The sequence below is a fragment of the Bradysia coprophila genome, unplaced genomic scaffold, assembly GCF_014529535.1.
Source record: "Bradysia coprophila strain Holo2 unplaced genomic scaffold, BU_Bcop_v1 contig_138, whole genome shotgun sequence".
In the NCBI taxonomy this organism is placed as follows: Eukaryota; Metazoa; Arthropoda; class Insecta; order Diptera; family Sciaridae; genus Bradysia; species Bradysia coprophila.
In genome coordinates, this window is record NW_023503409.1 from 4,071,551 (window position 1) to 4,086,026 (window position 14,476).

General features: G+C 33.6%; 1 protein-coding gene across 10 annotated transcripts in view; it reads right to left on the reverse strand.

Moving 5' to 3' along the window:
- The window catches only part of LOC119073425 (talin-2), a 33,507-nt gene that overhangs the window by 14,225 nt on the left and 4,806 nt on the right, over positions 1 to 14,476 (reverse strand). For 4 of the 10 annotated variants that reach the window (XM_037178870.1, XM_037178878.1, XM_037178879.1 and 1 more), the window contains exons 2-4: positions 6,816 to 6,867; positions 998 to 1,142; positions 22 to 420 (exon numbers count right to left, since the gene is read on the reverse strand). In XM_037178870.1, the coding sequence (XP_037034765.1) occupies positions 22 to 420; positions 998 to 1,133 (535 nt within the window). In that variant the 5' untranslated portion in view covers positions 1,134 to 1,142; positions 6,816 to 6,867. Of the gene's footprint in view, positions 1 to 21; positions 421 to 997; positions 1,143 to 2,995; positions 3,290 to 5,479; positions 5,577 to 6,815; positions 6,868 to 13,543; positions 13,834 to 14,476 lie in introns of those variants that run through there. The other 6 variants (XM_037178871.1, XM_037178875.1, XM_037178873.1 and 3 more) reach the window with 6 other exon arrangements.

The following is a 14,476-nucleotide window of genomic DNA, read 5'->3' on the forward strand; positions in this document are numbered from 1 at the left end:
AACAATATCCTAGAAACTCACTCTCGTCATCCGTTTTCAACTTTTTCCTCAAACTTTCCATTTTAGCATCCCTCTCCTTTTCTGCAAACTTTCGTCTCAATGTTAAGGTACCAGTTTTATTGTCAGGTAGATTTTCGTTCTGTTGATCGACTTCCTCACGTACCAATCCATATTCTTCATGATTTGTGATACCGATTTTCGTACAAATTACGACCATCAACTGCGACACTGGTTGCGAATCATCGACTAAAATCGTTTTAACAGCACCATCCAACATACGGACACGTAATGTACGCAACTTTCGCCTATATTCCAGTAGATCATGATTTCGTAGCAAATAGTATCCTAAATTACGGCCAGACTCTAGCCAAACGCCTTGCTTATTGTCTTCGTCGGACACGAATAAACCATACTCGGATGCTGTTGGAAGGTAAATATTATGTCTCTTAGTTCATGAGAATTTCACAGAATGTGGAAGATCGTTAGAGAAGCTACTTTAAACGGTAGTGAGTTTAAATCTCTTCCAAGAAAACAGAAAAAAGACCAAGAGCCCGTCGCGAATTGAATACTTCTTTAACGAGTGGTTCAAATATAGCAACAACTATTAAAAATATCAAAATCACATCAGTTAGTGGAGTGGTTTGCCTTTACACACTCCTTCTCAAACATTTTTCAAAGACACAAAGAATTTTAACTTTTAGAACTGGCAAGCGTAACCCAATTATTGAATCTGTTATATTAGTTCCTAGTGCTTAACACGAATTAATTTACTTCATTTGATCTTAATTGGATGTTTTCTGGCATTTGGTTTATAACTTCATTTGCTTACACAATTTTAAACCTCTTTTTAAAATAAGACCAAATTAGCCGTAGGTTATCGACAACAATCGGCTGTTCGCCTAAACTAAACTAAAAGTTTAAATCATTTTCTTGTGCGATAAAATCGTATCAAGAGCGGCAGACAATAAATATCATGTGAGACAAACTTTCAACTTACGTTCTCCTTGTACAGCCTCTGCAAATTTATCTCTGATAATTTTGCATGCATCGAATATCGTTGTTTGCGGATCGAATTGTATCGTTTTGGTGACTCGGCCACCTTCAAGGCTAATTTTGAGTGACAATGTAGCCATTTTAGTCTACTGAAAATAGAAAAGAAAATCATTTTCAATTATGTTCGGTTGGAAAAGCCTATATACTATTTCTATCTGATGTTAATTTACGGACAATTCTTTAACAAGACACAAGAGTCATTCAGAAATATTCCCATACAATCAGCCTCTATAATATTCGAACTTAATAGAGATACGGATGTTTCTGTGAATAAGAACTCGACTTACACTTGATTGTAATGGAAAAGTACATTAGACGATAATAGGCATTTAATTAAGTTTAATTTGAAAATTGGATATTAATTTCACTTCGTAATTATTTGCGATAGAGATTTTGTTGCAGTATTTTGGATTATTTCCACCACTAGACTCGTCAATATATTTGTCATCGTTTATTACGATGTTTAGCCAATCAGACCTGAGTTACCGAAGGGACTATTTTTAGGAACGCTTTTTTTCTGTATCAATTTTGCCTAAATTTTCCGCTTTTCCTCAAAATTCTTTTTTTTTTTGGAAAAATATGGGAAAAAGTGGAAAACATTGGGAAAACATCACCCATCGCCCTTCACAATTACATAATTGCCAAAATATCACTTAATTAAAATGTTTCGAGGTGAAATGAAATATTTTCGTTAAAAACGTTGTAGAAATTGTTGTTTCTGACTTATGTTAAAGGGTTTCAGCTAAATTCGTCTCTCCCTATTCATGATGGAAATTCTAATTCGCTAAAACAGCTCTCGTGTCCGTATGAAAAAATACTACTGGATTGAAGAAACCTCTTTTATCTCCTTTATCACAAAACATTCAACACCGTCCATTTCTGATCTTATCTTTCTGAGCTTGAAAGTTTCAATCGTTAATCTGGCACTTTACGTAAAAATTGCAATTTTAGTCATTACGGCCTCGATTTGAATGTTCAGAAATGTCTAGCCATGGAAAAACATCTTTTAACAATATCAAGTTAGAGATAAAAGGACCTTGCACTCTTAAATATTTCCTACATTTTTACTACAACGGTTCTTTGTCGAATGTGCTTTAACTAAAAGTTAAGTATGTTTCGTTGAGAGATTACAAGATTGAAATCGTTTGAAGTTGCATCCAGAACGTTAATTTACTTGGAAATAGATGCACATTTTTCATAGACTAAAAAACTCGTTTGAATATTCGCCTCGATGGAACTAAATAGACGAACCGTATTTTAATAACCAACCAGAAACTTTCATTTTTGCGAAACTTACTGTTGAATTTCAATCTTTTACTCAGTTAAAATTCTTTAAATTCGATTCGCTTCTACCCTTATCAAATAAAAGAACTTAACTTCAATCACTCTATAATTACGTCTCACATTTAATGCACGATTATTGTTGACGAAGTTGAGTTAATGAAATTTAAAGAAGAAAAATCAGAGCTTCTAATGTAAAAGCAGAAGAGAAGAAAAGTTTGAAAACATTTAATTTGCATTTAATGTTCCATCAAACTATTTCGTACTTTTTTTTTCGTTAACAAAATGAGATAGCCGTAAATAAGTTACGGTTCTGGAACGTTTGAACAATGTGACAAGTTAATCAGCAGTAATTGGTTTAAGTAAAAGAAATTGCTTCTCGCCATGCATTTACATTAGAAAGATCAAAAAAACACAACAAACTCAGCGTGACAAAACTTAATCAAATTCTTAGAATATGTCATGATTTAAAGTGAAGCTGCTGGAAACTGTGAGGGTAAATATGTTGATTAATTCTGACCAGCTGTCAACTGATTGTTTTTACATTCAATTAAAAGTGAAGCCGTCAGATCATTATATTTCCTCAATGTAATACAACACGTCGAATTCTTTCGAAAGAATAAAATTCGAATTTTATTTAGGAAATGTTTTAAATTCTTACCGATTATCAGTACAACACAGAGGAATGTATTGGCTCTTTAGAAACATCTTCGTGAATAAAACAACAATATCAAAGGCACTTTAACTTTAAATATCAAATTTCCAATTCAAAAAGACTTTGATTTCACAAGTAATTTTTTCTTGGTTTATATGCACAACACAGGAAATTACTTTACAAAAAACGGTATAACCGAGAAAAACAATTTCCAAAAATATTTCAAATTGAAAAGGCAAAGTATTTCAAATTGAAAAGGCACTGAAAATCCTACGTCCTCACCGCACAGTGGTTAGGCCTAGAATGAGGATTTTCTTAAAATGTTTGTGATGGGTTCACGTTGTGATATTTTTCCCCTTTTTCCAAATAATAAATTCACAACACAGCATGTGTATATGTATTAAAAGGACGATGTGCGATCTGCACATTTCATCGGAATAATAAAAAAAAACGTTCCGTTTGGGAGGGAGGAAAAGAGACGAGATACGGACGAATTGTTCGTTATGTGATGATAGAGAAAAATATCGAACACCCCAATATGTGAACAGTTAATTTAATGTTTTGTTTATTACATATTATTCTCTTCAGTATTTGCTCCAGCATATCACATACCACTATTTTGTGAAATAAAGTTATTCCATAAAAATCTCAATATCAACCCGTCACACATACACACACGTGAAGTAAATGATTTGAGTGCAATTTATCGCTTTATGTATACGCTCTTCGTTAAGAAAAACAAACCACTTGAAATTCGTTATATATTCGTCAGCACATATTGAAGATTTTAATACCAACATACCAACATATTATGTATAGTATGGTGGAAAATACATTTAGGGTGAAATGAGAAAAGCTATGTCAGTGGAGGGGTGTTGTTATGTAGATATGAAGAGAATGGACGTGATAGAAAAATTACTGGCTGAGAAGAAAAAAGCGATTGATCATAATTTTCGAGAATTTTCACATGCGCATTACAGTTGCTTAAAAAATAGAAAGTATAAATTTGGTAATCACTTAATTAAGGCTAAAACATGCCTAAATCTTCTTTTGGAATCTCTACCATTGTAGGCGTTGAAATGTTTGGTAAATATTTAGGTTTCGCAACTCTTAAAGATCAGTTATTTAACCGACAATTATTTTGGTCATAAAAAGGAAATAAAAGTTGGAATTACGTTCAGTCCTTGAACGAATACTTTTCGAATAATTAGCTCGGGTAAGTCTCCCAATAGTTTTGCCTTCTAAAACACTTTTCCGAATTGACTTCCCGAGCCTCCAGCCAAGTGATGTTTCACCGCCAAGCTGTTCAGCCTCACGCCTTCTACATTTAAATGTGACAAACTTGATAAGCAAACGCTAGATACCGATCTTTGATCAACAGATACAACTTGATACCAAAAATTTTATTCATTAAAATCATAAACAACAAAAATCATTACAAAATCTCTTATCAAATTATAAAAATTGACCTCAGTTACACAAATCATATCTTCGAATCAGCCTTCAGACTCAGGTCACCTATTTTTTTCTTTCACTTTCTCGGCTAGATCTTTTTGAGTTATTTTCAAAGAATGCTCGCGCACCAGCTCCCACATTTTTCCATGATACAAAGACCATAAGAATAAACCACGTTTGCCAAGAAAGAAAATACATGAAAAATTTAACAAACTTTAAACCGAATAGCATATTAGCTGGCAAGTACTTTCTTGGCAATTCTAAAATAAATGCGACCGCTAAGGCCAAATCTAACACAGATTCCACAAAAGATGCGCAACTAGTTGCAAACCAGCCGGACCCAAAGATACTAAAAAATCCACGAATAAACGGTCCAAGATAATACAAAGCAAGAGACATTCCTAATCCAATTACAAAAGGTTCAAGCTCGAAATCCCGATAGCGTTTATATAGAAAATATCCGCTAGATATGAAGTACGAAACTAGATAAAACTTTAGAATGAAGTGTTCATACTTGAAGGCATAATACAAGCCCGGCATAAACGATAGAACCATAAAAAGATATTTATTGCCGATTTTCATGTATTTTACAAAATTATTTGAAGCATACGAACGACTGATTTTGTTAAATAAGGAAGAAGTGGCAAGGAATGTTAATGCACCGAGAAAGAAAAATATTGTGACTGTGAGATCTAAAGCTCCAATTGAATCCGTTGAAATAAATATAAGATAGTACACCATCCACGACGAAAACAGTAGACATCCCGCTTCTATGGTCCAAATGTTTCCACTTTTATAGTGCGCCGTAAACCGTTTAATGAACTCTCTTCCACCGATTGAAGAGAAAAGCTTATCAATTTCATTCTTCGCTGACATTTCGCCACTACTGTCTTCGCAATTTAGTTAGTAACAGCTCTGTCGGTTTAGATTAGTATTCACAGAATTTCGATTGAGATTAAGTCACACACATCAAACTGAAATTAATAATTTGAAAAGCCATCGCTACTACATCATCTATTTGTCTAATTGTCTTACCACGTGATATTTAAATTGGAAACGAAATGAATGCCAAGGACTATTTTTGAGGAGCACAGAATGACGTCGAAAGCGGCGGATGTTCGATTGAAACTCTCTGAAAACACAAGGCTTGTTTTAGCAGCTAAGTTTGTCACAAGCACAAGCATTTTATTGAAGTAACAACGATGACAGGACTCGGGCAAACTCCCTTCGGATATTTTATAACCGCCCAGTTGGTGTTAATGTCGCCCAGGAAGTTATGAGCTCGTAAATGACTAGTAAGGCGTGAATAAAAACTGGAGGGCGTAAATAAGACCCATAAATTGGTGCTAATAACACCCCAGAGAGTTCGTTTCTATTAAAAAGTTTGTGGCAAACATTCTAATGCACAAACGACGATGCAATGAAATCGTATCTGTGCTCTCTGGTCTTCTTGGCATTTTTTTTGTCATGGCTTCTTTCGGAATAACACAATGTTCTGATTGCTAAGAGTTGCACTGTTACTATTTTTTATTTTAATTCCTAACTATAAAACACAAAAAATCCCAAGCACTATAGTAATGAGAACATATCTGTGTATGAATCAGTGCCGCTGTACAGAATTGAAAATTTATTCACCCTCAGTAACACAGAAATAAAAAATGTAATAAATTTTGTAAATCGTATACTGTCATCTAAAATCATGGAAAAACATTTCAAGATACATATTTGCGATAAAAAAGATTGCAAGAATAAATTGTGAGTAAAAACAGTGCTAAATGTGCTGTAATGTGCTCCAATTCCTAGGCACACGAGGAATAATAGTTGGGCTCCGATAGTTACTTTACTGTTTTGTTGGCTACAAAAACACCAACTTACTCCGAAATCGAAATCAATCTTGGTAAAAGTCCTATTTTTCCGAAAAAGAAGAAAAAAAACGACAAACTCGTCAAACAGAACGTCGCGACGGTTAGGCGCCGTGTGAAAAATCAACATCTCTCTATGTCTATATTATCCGTTAGGTTCTTTAGATTTGTGGCGACATCCACTGCTGGTTATATAACATCGCTATTTCGTATGCCATATACAATACATAAAATATGTAGAGGCATTTTTATATCATCCCCAAGAACATCTCTGTTGGCTTGTTATATGTATGATATATCAAGAGCCATATAAAAGCGTACCATTCATCCTATTGTTATAGGATTGTACATTTATTTTGTATTGAAGGAAGGTAGGTATATTACATGTACGTTCGTACATATATCGTCCACATAAATGGTTGAAGTATGGAAATGTGACATGGGAGAGATTTTCCAAATATGTTCTATTATACAGTAATGGTGTTATTTGTACAGAATACAATACATACCTGATGTGTTTATTAGGTCAAATGGTAAAATTATGTTGTTGATGACTTTATTCTGAAAATAGAAAGAGAAGACGTGAGTGTGCGATTAAAATCTTTAGAACCTATCTGGATGAAAAGATCAATTATGTTGTCAAAAGTTTTGTGAATTTGTTTTAGAAAAATAAAAGTTTCAAAATAATTATGGCTAAAAGTGGTACAAGGAGGTACGGAATTTATAGGTAGTCCACCTCGAAGTACACGGTTTTCTTTAAAGTAATATTTCAGATTTACAGTGATTAAGAGACAAAGCGTGGCAGAGGTAATTTGGGTTTTTCTACAGCATGGACCCAGGGCGACGGACGATTCTCATATCTTCGTAACTCGCATAATTCGTAACTTGACAGTTGCGTTCGATAATCGGCGCCCAGGGCTTCTGATTGGCAAATTCATTTACCGAAGCTACTGAAATTTACCGAAAAATAAATTCGGCAAATCTTCGGAAAACTTCAATAAATTTCGGTAAATTTCATTAAATTCGGTAAAAAAAATTGACTAATAATATACCCTGGACTGGAACAGCCACAAAATTAAAGTATCCACCCTCCACATTGGTACTTAAAAACTAAATCAATTAGAAAAGAAAATCAGCGTCGAAATTAATGGTTTTCATCACATGTATTCATAAAATACACTGAAAATAATGTCCTAACAATCGATGTTACCAAATTTCCGCATCGATTTAATACGAAACAAATGTTTTAAAACTTTAATCTTTTGTGAACCAACCCAATTAAATAATTCGAATGATTCAAACTGCCATCCCACATAAAACTCACATTGGGCCCCAATAATAAACCACAATGCGCCATACAGACAAGATCATGTCAATACTAATCATAGCATTTGATTGTATAAATAAATGTTAATAAAAATTCCGACGAGATTTTTTAATTTCTTCTTCTCTGACTCTGACTCAAAAACCAATCTTTCAGTTTCATTTCTTTAAATAATATTTTGTATACATAAAGATGATTTCGTGTAAATAACACACATACGCTCTCTGTCTACTTGCAGTCTTATTATGAAGTCCAGGTCCGTTAAACGACAAAAGATTTATTTTTATCGTGCAGCTGAATAGAGCTTGGAAATGGCTCTATATATGCGTACATATAAGTCTAATTGAGAGGTAAACAGTGAGATATGAATTTAAAACGTTTCTAACAAATTTCTGAACAAATATTTACTTATTGACTGATTTGTTGACATTCGTTCATGGCTTAGACTCGCTTACAACGATGCGGCAAGAGGTTTTAATTGATTTCTTTTTCAGGTTGATTTGTCGAAGACTGTGGTACCTTTTGGTGCCAAGTAAAACGAAAATGAAAAATCTATTTTTTCAATGAAATCGGTGATGGTAGTGTTTGACCGGTTCATGGTGTTTGATTCATTAGAGAATTGGTAACATTCAATGTGTATTTCGAATCCTACAACAATTCGCAATTGCCATTCAGTCTGAACATTTTCAGAAGACTTGCGGTAGTTTTTCGCAGCCATTTATCAATGTTGCTATTCAAATCAATCAATTTTCTTTGGCCGAAAAACACAAGAGAAATTTTTATTAATTTGTAGATTACTTTACACAACCCTAAAATGTCGAAGCATTTTTTTTCTCGTCGTCATATCTTAACATTATTTATCAGATAAGACGACACCATAAGTTAATACATTTAGCAAAAGATTTTTATGTTTGATTTGTGTGCTCGCATGTAATATAAGAATTTTATTGATCGACATATTCATAAAAAAAAAATAATGTTGACTTAACAATCGAAATATTAATCTCCCAAGTTGAATAACGCATGTAGAAACTTTCATAAAATTGTCTTCCCTTAAACGAGTTGGCAAAAAGTCACATAATACAGCGCCACATGAAGTACACAATGATGCTGTGGAGCCAGTAGCAAAGGCGCCCGACTGTCGGGCATTCTCTTACAATTTTGCACCCACAATTTTCTCCTGATTGTACACAGCAGTGAGTGTGTGTTTTTTTCGTCTTCTTTCATTCTTCTTTAACTCCCCACAAAAACACAGAGTTTACTGAAACAAAGTGTAGATCCTTGAGAGATATACCGATTTTCAGCATTAAACAACCGTACACAATATCGAGGGGGTGAATGAATATATTGCTGTGTATTTATGTGTATTCCTCAAAGTTAAAAGAATTGCCCCCCACATTCGGATTGTCAATACGAAAGTATTAGAGAAAAATTTCTCATCCTTTTGCAACTACTGTAAAATGAGTACCCCCATAGTGTCACACTCTGCATTGTTTATCGGCAGCAATATATGTATGAAGACGTTGTCTTCATATTCTATAACAAACTACAACATGACCACCCCTTTTCCGGCGCCTCATATAACAGTGAATGAAAAGAGCAGCAGCCGAAGCGTAAGTGAAAACACCATAATAGTTGTTGTGGATTATATTTTTTTTTTAGTTAAGCACTGCAGAGGGTTGTGCATTTTTACTCCATTTCACTGTGGCGGTGAATCTGTATTATAATGTGTGTGCACATTTTATGTAAATTTTTTGTGTTAGAATCGATCAATTTATGTTATGATTTATCGATTTTAATCGTAACCGTCGGGGTGATTATCATCCTTTTACTGTTTTATTGTTGTTATTGAACATGTTTATGACGCGCTTAGGTTTTATTACTTTGTCAATTTGACAATTTGTAAATGCTTTCTTTCCACCAAGGATTCGAATTTTAAGTAGGTACGAAAATAGCATCAAGCTATAGCCCTTCGATGTACGCTCCAGTACTCAGTTGATTGCTTTGCATTGCTGTGGAGACGTATAATCACCAGCAGATGACACCAGCAGTCAGGGCTGGACTGGCCATATACGATTTCGGGCGATGTCCGAGGGGCTTTTAATTTTTATTTTGTATGAATGAAGTGTAATGAAAGCCTTTTGAAGTAGTTGCAAAACTTATTGCAAAAAATATTTTCCTTTTACGAATTTTGCAACTACTTTGACAACTACTTCAGGTTGCTCCCAGTCGTTTGAAGTAGTTGCAAAAGTTGTCGCAAAAAACATTTTCCTTTTACGAATTTTGCAACTTCTTTTGCAACTACTTCAGGCGGGTTGTAATGAAAGTCTATTCCAATTTTTCTGCACACAATAATGCCAGAACGTCTTTTTCAAGCCAGTCCGGCTCTGTCAGCAGTACACGAATCCTCTGTTAGAAACATTGTACCACCCACCCAAAGAATTTCTTATTTCCAAGAACAATTTTTGGCAACATTACCAACTTGTTTATTTAATCTAAATCGCAATCCTAAATTCAACATAACGTTGTCGTATTGATTACGAAATTTTATGATGTTAATATACAGATTGCTATAATCAGATAAAATCTCAATTCACCACATCCATCCAATTAACCATATATATATATGCGATGAGATATAATTTATGTCCTACAATTGATTGCAATTACATAAATGGTATAATGTTCTCACATGCGAATGCAGAATTGAACGAACCGAAAAGGGGATCTTTAGTTATTCTTGCAAAAAGAAAAAAAAAATCTGCTTAGGGGTTGAAATTCCATATCCATATCAACACAATTTATATTGAATTGGTTTCGATTTAATTTATTAGCAACCAATGAAATGTACAGTAAAGCACAAGTGTAATTGTATTTTGCCGGAATGATAAAAATAAAATTGTATGGCCTTATCTTAATAGCATGTGTGCGTGGATGGAGCTTGTGTAACGAATTGTCCTTTTAAAAGTTCCTATGACAGTTTGCGATATAAAAATAGAACAGAGCCCACAACTTTTATGACAAAATCGAATTTGATTAAATTATTTTACAGTAAGTAAGTATCCGTCTCTACTGTTTCGTTGTTGAGCGTTCATCTTGCATTACATACTAGGCCTGCTCTGCCTCCGGGGAATGTGGGATATTGGGCTAATGAGATGTTTTTCTGGTCCGGAAGGCTGAATATTCTTATTTTATTGTTTTAATGCAACAATTCGTAAAGGACGTTCTCCTTCTTAAGAAGAAAAGATTACGTGTGGAAGATACAGGTGGCGACTGGTAGATCTGGTTACAATCAGAAAGGTAGAACTCACAATGGTTCACCTTTAATACATCTGATATGAAAATTTCCAATTTAAAACTACGTAAATCTTAAAGTCGAAACAAGTATTCCTCCTTAAAGTTTTAGTCTCCCACTAACAAGAATTTCCATCAAAAGCAATGGCGAATTGTTGTAGATTCGAAATTTTAGAACATGAAACATTGTATTGATTCTCAGCGGTCTAATTACATTTTCTCTCGCTCACCTATCCAGAAAATTCGTTTCTTTCGATAAAAATTGAATTGATAAACAGAACCGACGAATAAATTTGTGAACAGGATAGACTGTGTAGTATCAAAATGAACATTTTCAACCCATACAACTATCCGAACGTCTGTGTAATCAATTGACACACATCGGACTCCGTTTCAACTTAATTGAAATCGCCTTTACTTAATTTTGTTGTTGTTGAGAAATTTGTTTGTACAATACAAACCACTTAAAATAATTCGTGCCAAACATCATAAAACATTAAATTGATTGTGATGATAAGTAAATTGCTGTGACGTTAATTTGAATAGTTTTGTTAAGAAAATTAGCTACTTAGTAAACATTCCAATCAAAAATATTTCAAAACTCTGCGCTTGTGAATTAATTGGTAAATTAATGGACTGGAAAAGACACTGAGAAAATTGAGAGAGACTGAATAATTATATCCAAAAGTTTTTGTTAACACATTTGTAAGGTCTTAGGCAACATTAACCCGTCAAAATTGTCTAGTCAAATTAAAATCAATTTACAAGACTGCTAAGTACTAGGGTCGCAAAGGTCCAGATAAACACTTCAAACTTAACGAAACGAAATTTATTCCGATATGTTTGCGATATCTGTTGGTTAAGGTGAAGCGGCGGTTTATCTATAAAATACAATGCCAAGATATAAAAATAGTTGAACAACACCTACACTTTCCGTACTATCATACTATTTACAAATTACACTGAACCGAAAAAAAAACCACGAAACGGAAAAGTCCTAAAAATAAATTGTCATCGAAAACACATAATATTTTTGACATAAATCAAGAAGTCAAGCACAAACCAAGGTTTTGTTAAGTAATCTTTTTGAATTGTTTACGAATACAGTCATGAAATTTTTCTTTCGTTTTACTAAACGACACCAGCCAGATAGTGGCAGTATCGTATATGAGTGCAAAAAAAAAACGTCAGACAGTTCGAAAATAAATAAATAAATAAATTGTTTATGTTTTATCAATGAAATAGTTCGTTGAACTTGAGACTATGCACTTTTGATATTGTACGCTATCACTGCGTTCGTAAATGGCCTAAAGTGATTTTCGTAAAATAAAAGCAAAAACGTTTCTCGATCGGTTCCATTTAGATAAATGTGGTACAGGAAAACCACCTTCACATATACAACGTTTTAGTAAAATGTTGTAATTGGACGGCACACCCAATTATGTGTGTGCGAAGAATATTTTTCTCATTCTAGATAATTACAAAATATGTTATTTTACACATATACTCTCGCCCACTATCCAAAGCAATATATATTTTTCTCTAACATAAATTCATACAAAATTGAGAAGCATTTTACGATATAAATATTTCTATGACGATACAATTACTATATTAGAGCCGAGAATAGCGCAGTGTATGAACAAAAAGATAAGCCCGGCACTGTCTGGTCAAAATCTATTCTCAAAAACATGATCTTATTAGCGAAAACGGTTGCCCTGTAACACAGCGGAAAAATTACTAATAGTTGAGAAACTCGTTTAAGCATAATAATAGGAAGGGAGAATTTCCTACCTTAAGGAGATGTTCATTATATCTGACATTTATAGAAAGTAAAGATTTTTTTGCCACACACAAATCGAAATTAAAGCTTGGATGGATACACGATAGAGACCCCAACGAAAAGTTTCTAAACGATCAAAGTCAGGTGTTGGTCACCAGTATTTTTAAGATTTTTAAATTCGAAATTTTCATTTCTACTGAGGACCAATACCGAAATAAATCGACGAGTTACACATTCACAACCATCGTTTATCTGTAACTTATCTACAAAAAAAAGAAACGTTTTACTGATGAAGAATTTTTGTTTGCCTTTACCCTGTAAACACTGATAAGCTATGCTACCGGCGCCATCTTCGCTATCTACTCCATTTTAAATTCTATTTACCATCATAAACAAAATTTTGAGTCTGGAACGAATTGATTACATTTTCAGTGTAAACTGAACTTAACAATGCGAAGCGCATGGAACGCCCTTTTCACAGCACAGGCAAACCGAGTGAGTGTACTAATGAATTTTTCCAACATCCTACAGAAACAAATCAAACGATGTTTAAATGCACCTAAATGCCACTAAAGCACTACTGGATGGAATGCGAGTTATTTATTTTAAGAATTAAGAGAAGAAAAAAAAATTGCTGATTTAAAGAGTTCATATGGTTAGCGTGAACATACTGTGTCCATATTTATAAAACAAGTTTTTTCATTGTACTGTATGGTACGGAAAGTAGTGAATTTCGATTATAAATCATTACTTCTGGCATTGGATTTGACATTCTTTCGATAAATGTTACAATGAACACAATTTTTCTGGTTCAGTATCAATCGAATTGAACTTACCATTCAAGCGGAAATTAATAAAATATTTTGCATGTTGTTGATGATAACACAATTTAATTATTAAAAGAACAAATCGATCGATAATTGTAGAAGCAGTCTCGTTCTTTGTATTAAAATGTACTTAAATTCAACAAAATGAAAGTTATTTCGAATTTTTTCACACTGTTCACTATTCTCTGAGTCTCAATATTCACGACAAAGTTGTAATTGATCAGGGAAATATTCAATTTAATTAACTGACAAACACAAGAAAATTCACACAAAGAGCACGGCTTCACATCTGACTTCTGTACATTGGTGCTCATTCGAGAATAGAAATCAATAATTTCACGGTTTAATTTTATTTGTACAAATCGAATGACCTTTGTACAAATTAAATTCTTTTTTGTACACAAAAAATGACATTTTGTACTTAAAATTTCCATTTTGTACCATCCATTTTATACTAAAACAAAACCATTTCGTACGTAAAAATTACTTTATGAACACAAAATGTAATTGTTTGTACACTGAAAAATTGGCTGAAAAAAGCCACAGTGTACATAAAAAAAAACATTGTATCTGTATGAGCAAAATTGGCCACAGCTGAAAACATCAGAAAACAAATTCTATATCCAACTATATTTAAGTATGTCCGAGTACAGTCGAGTACATCGCGTATATTCGACTTAATCCTAGTATATTCGACTAATACGAGTATTTTCGACTACATCCGAGTATTTTCAAATATTCGACTATATCCGAGACTTTTCGACTGCATCCAACTATTCGACTATTCGATTGTATCCGAGTATATTCGACTATTCGATTGTATCCGAGTAAATTCGACTATTCAATTGTATCCGAGTATATTCGACTATATCCGAGTATTTTCAACTGTTCCGACTATACCCGAGACTATTCGACTGTATCCGACTATTCGACTGTATCCGA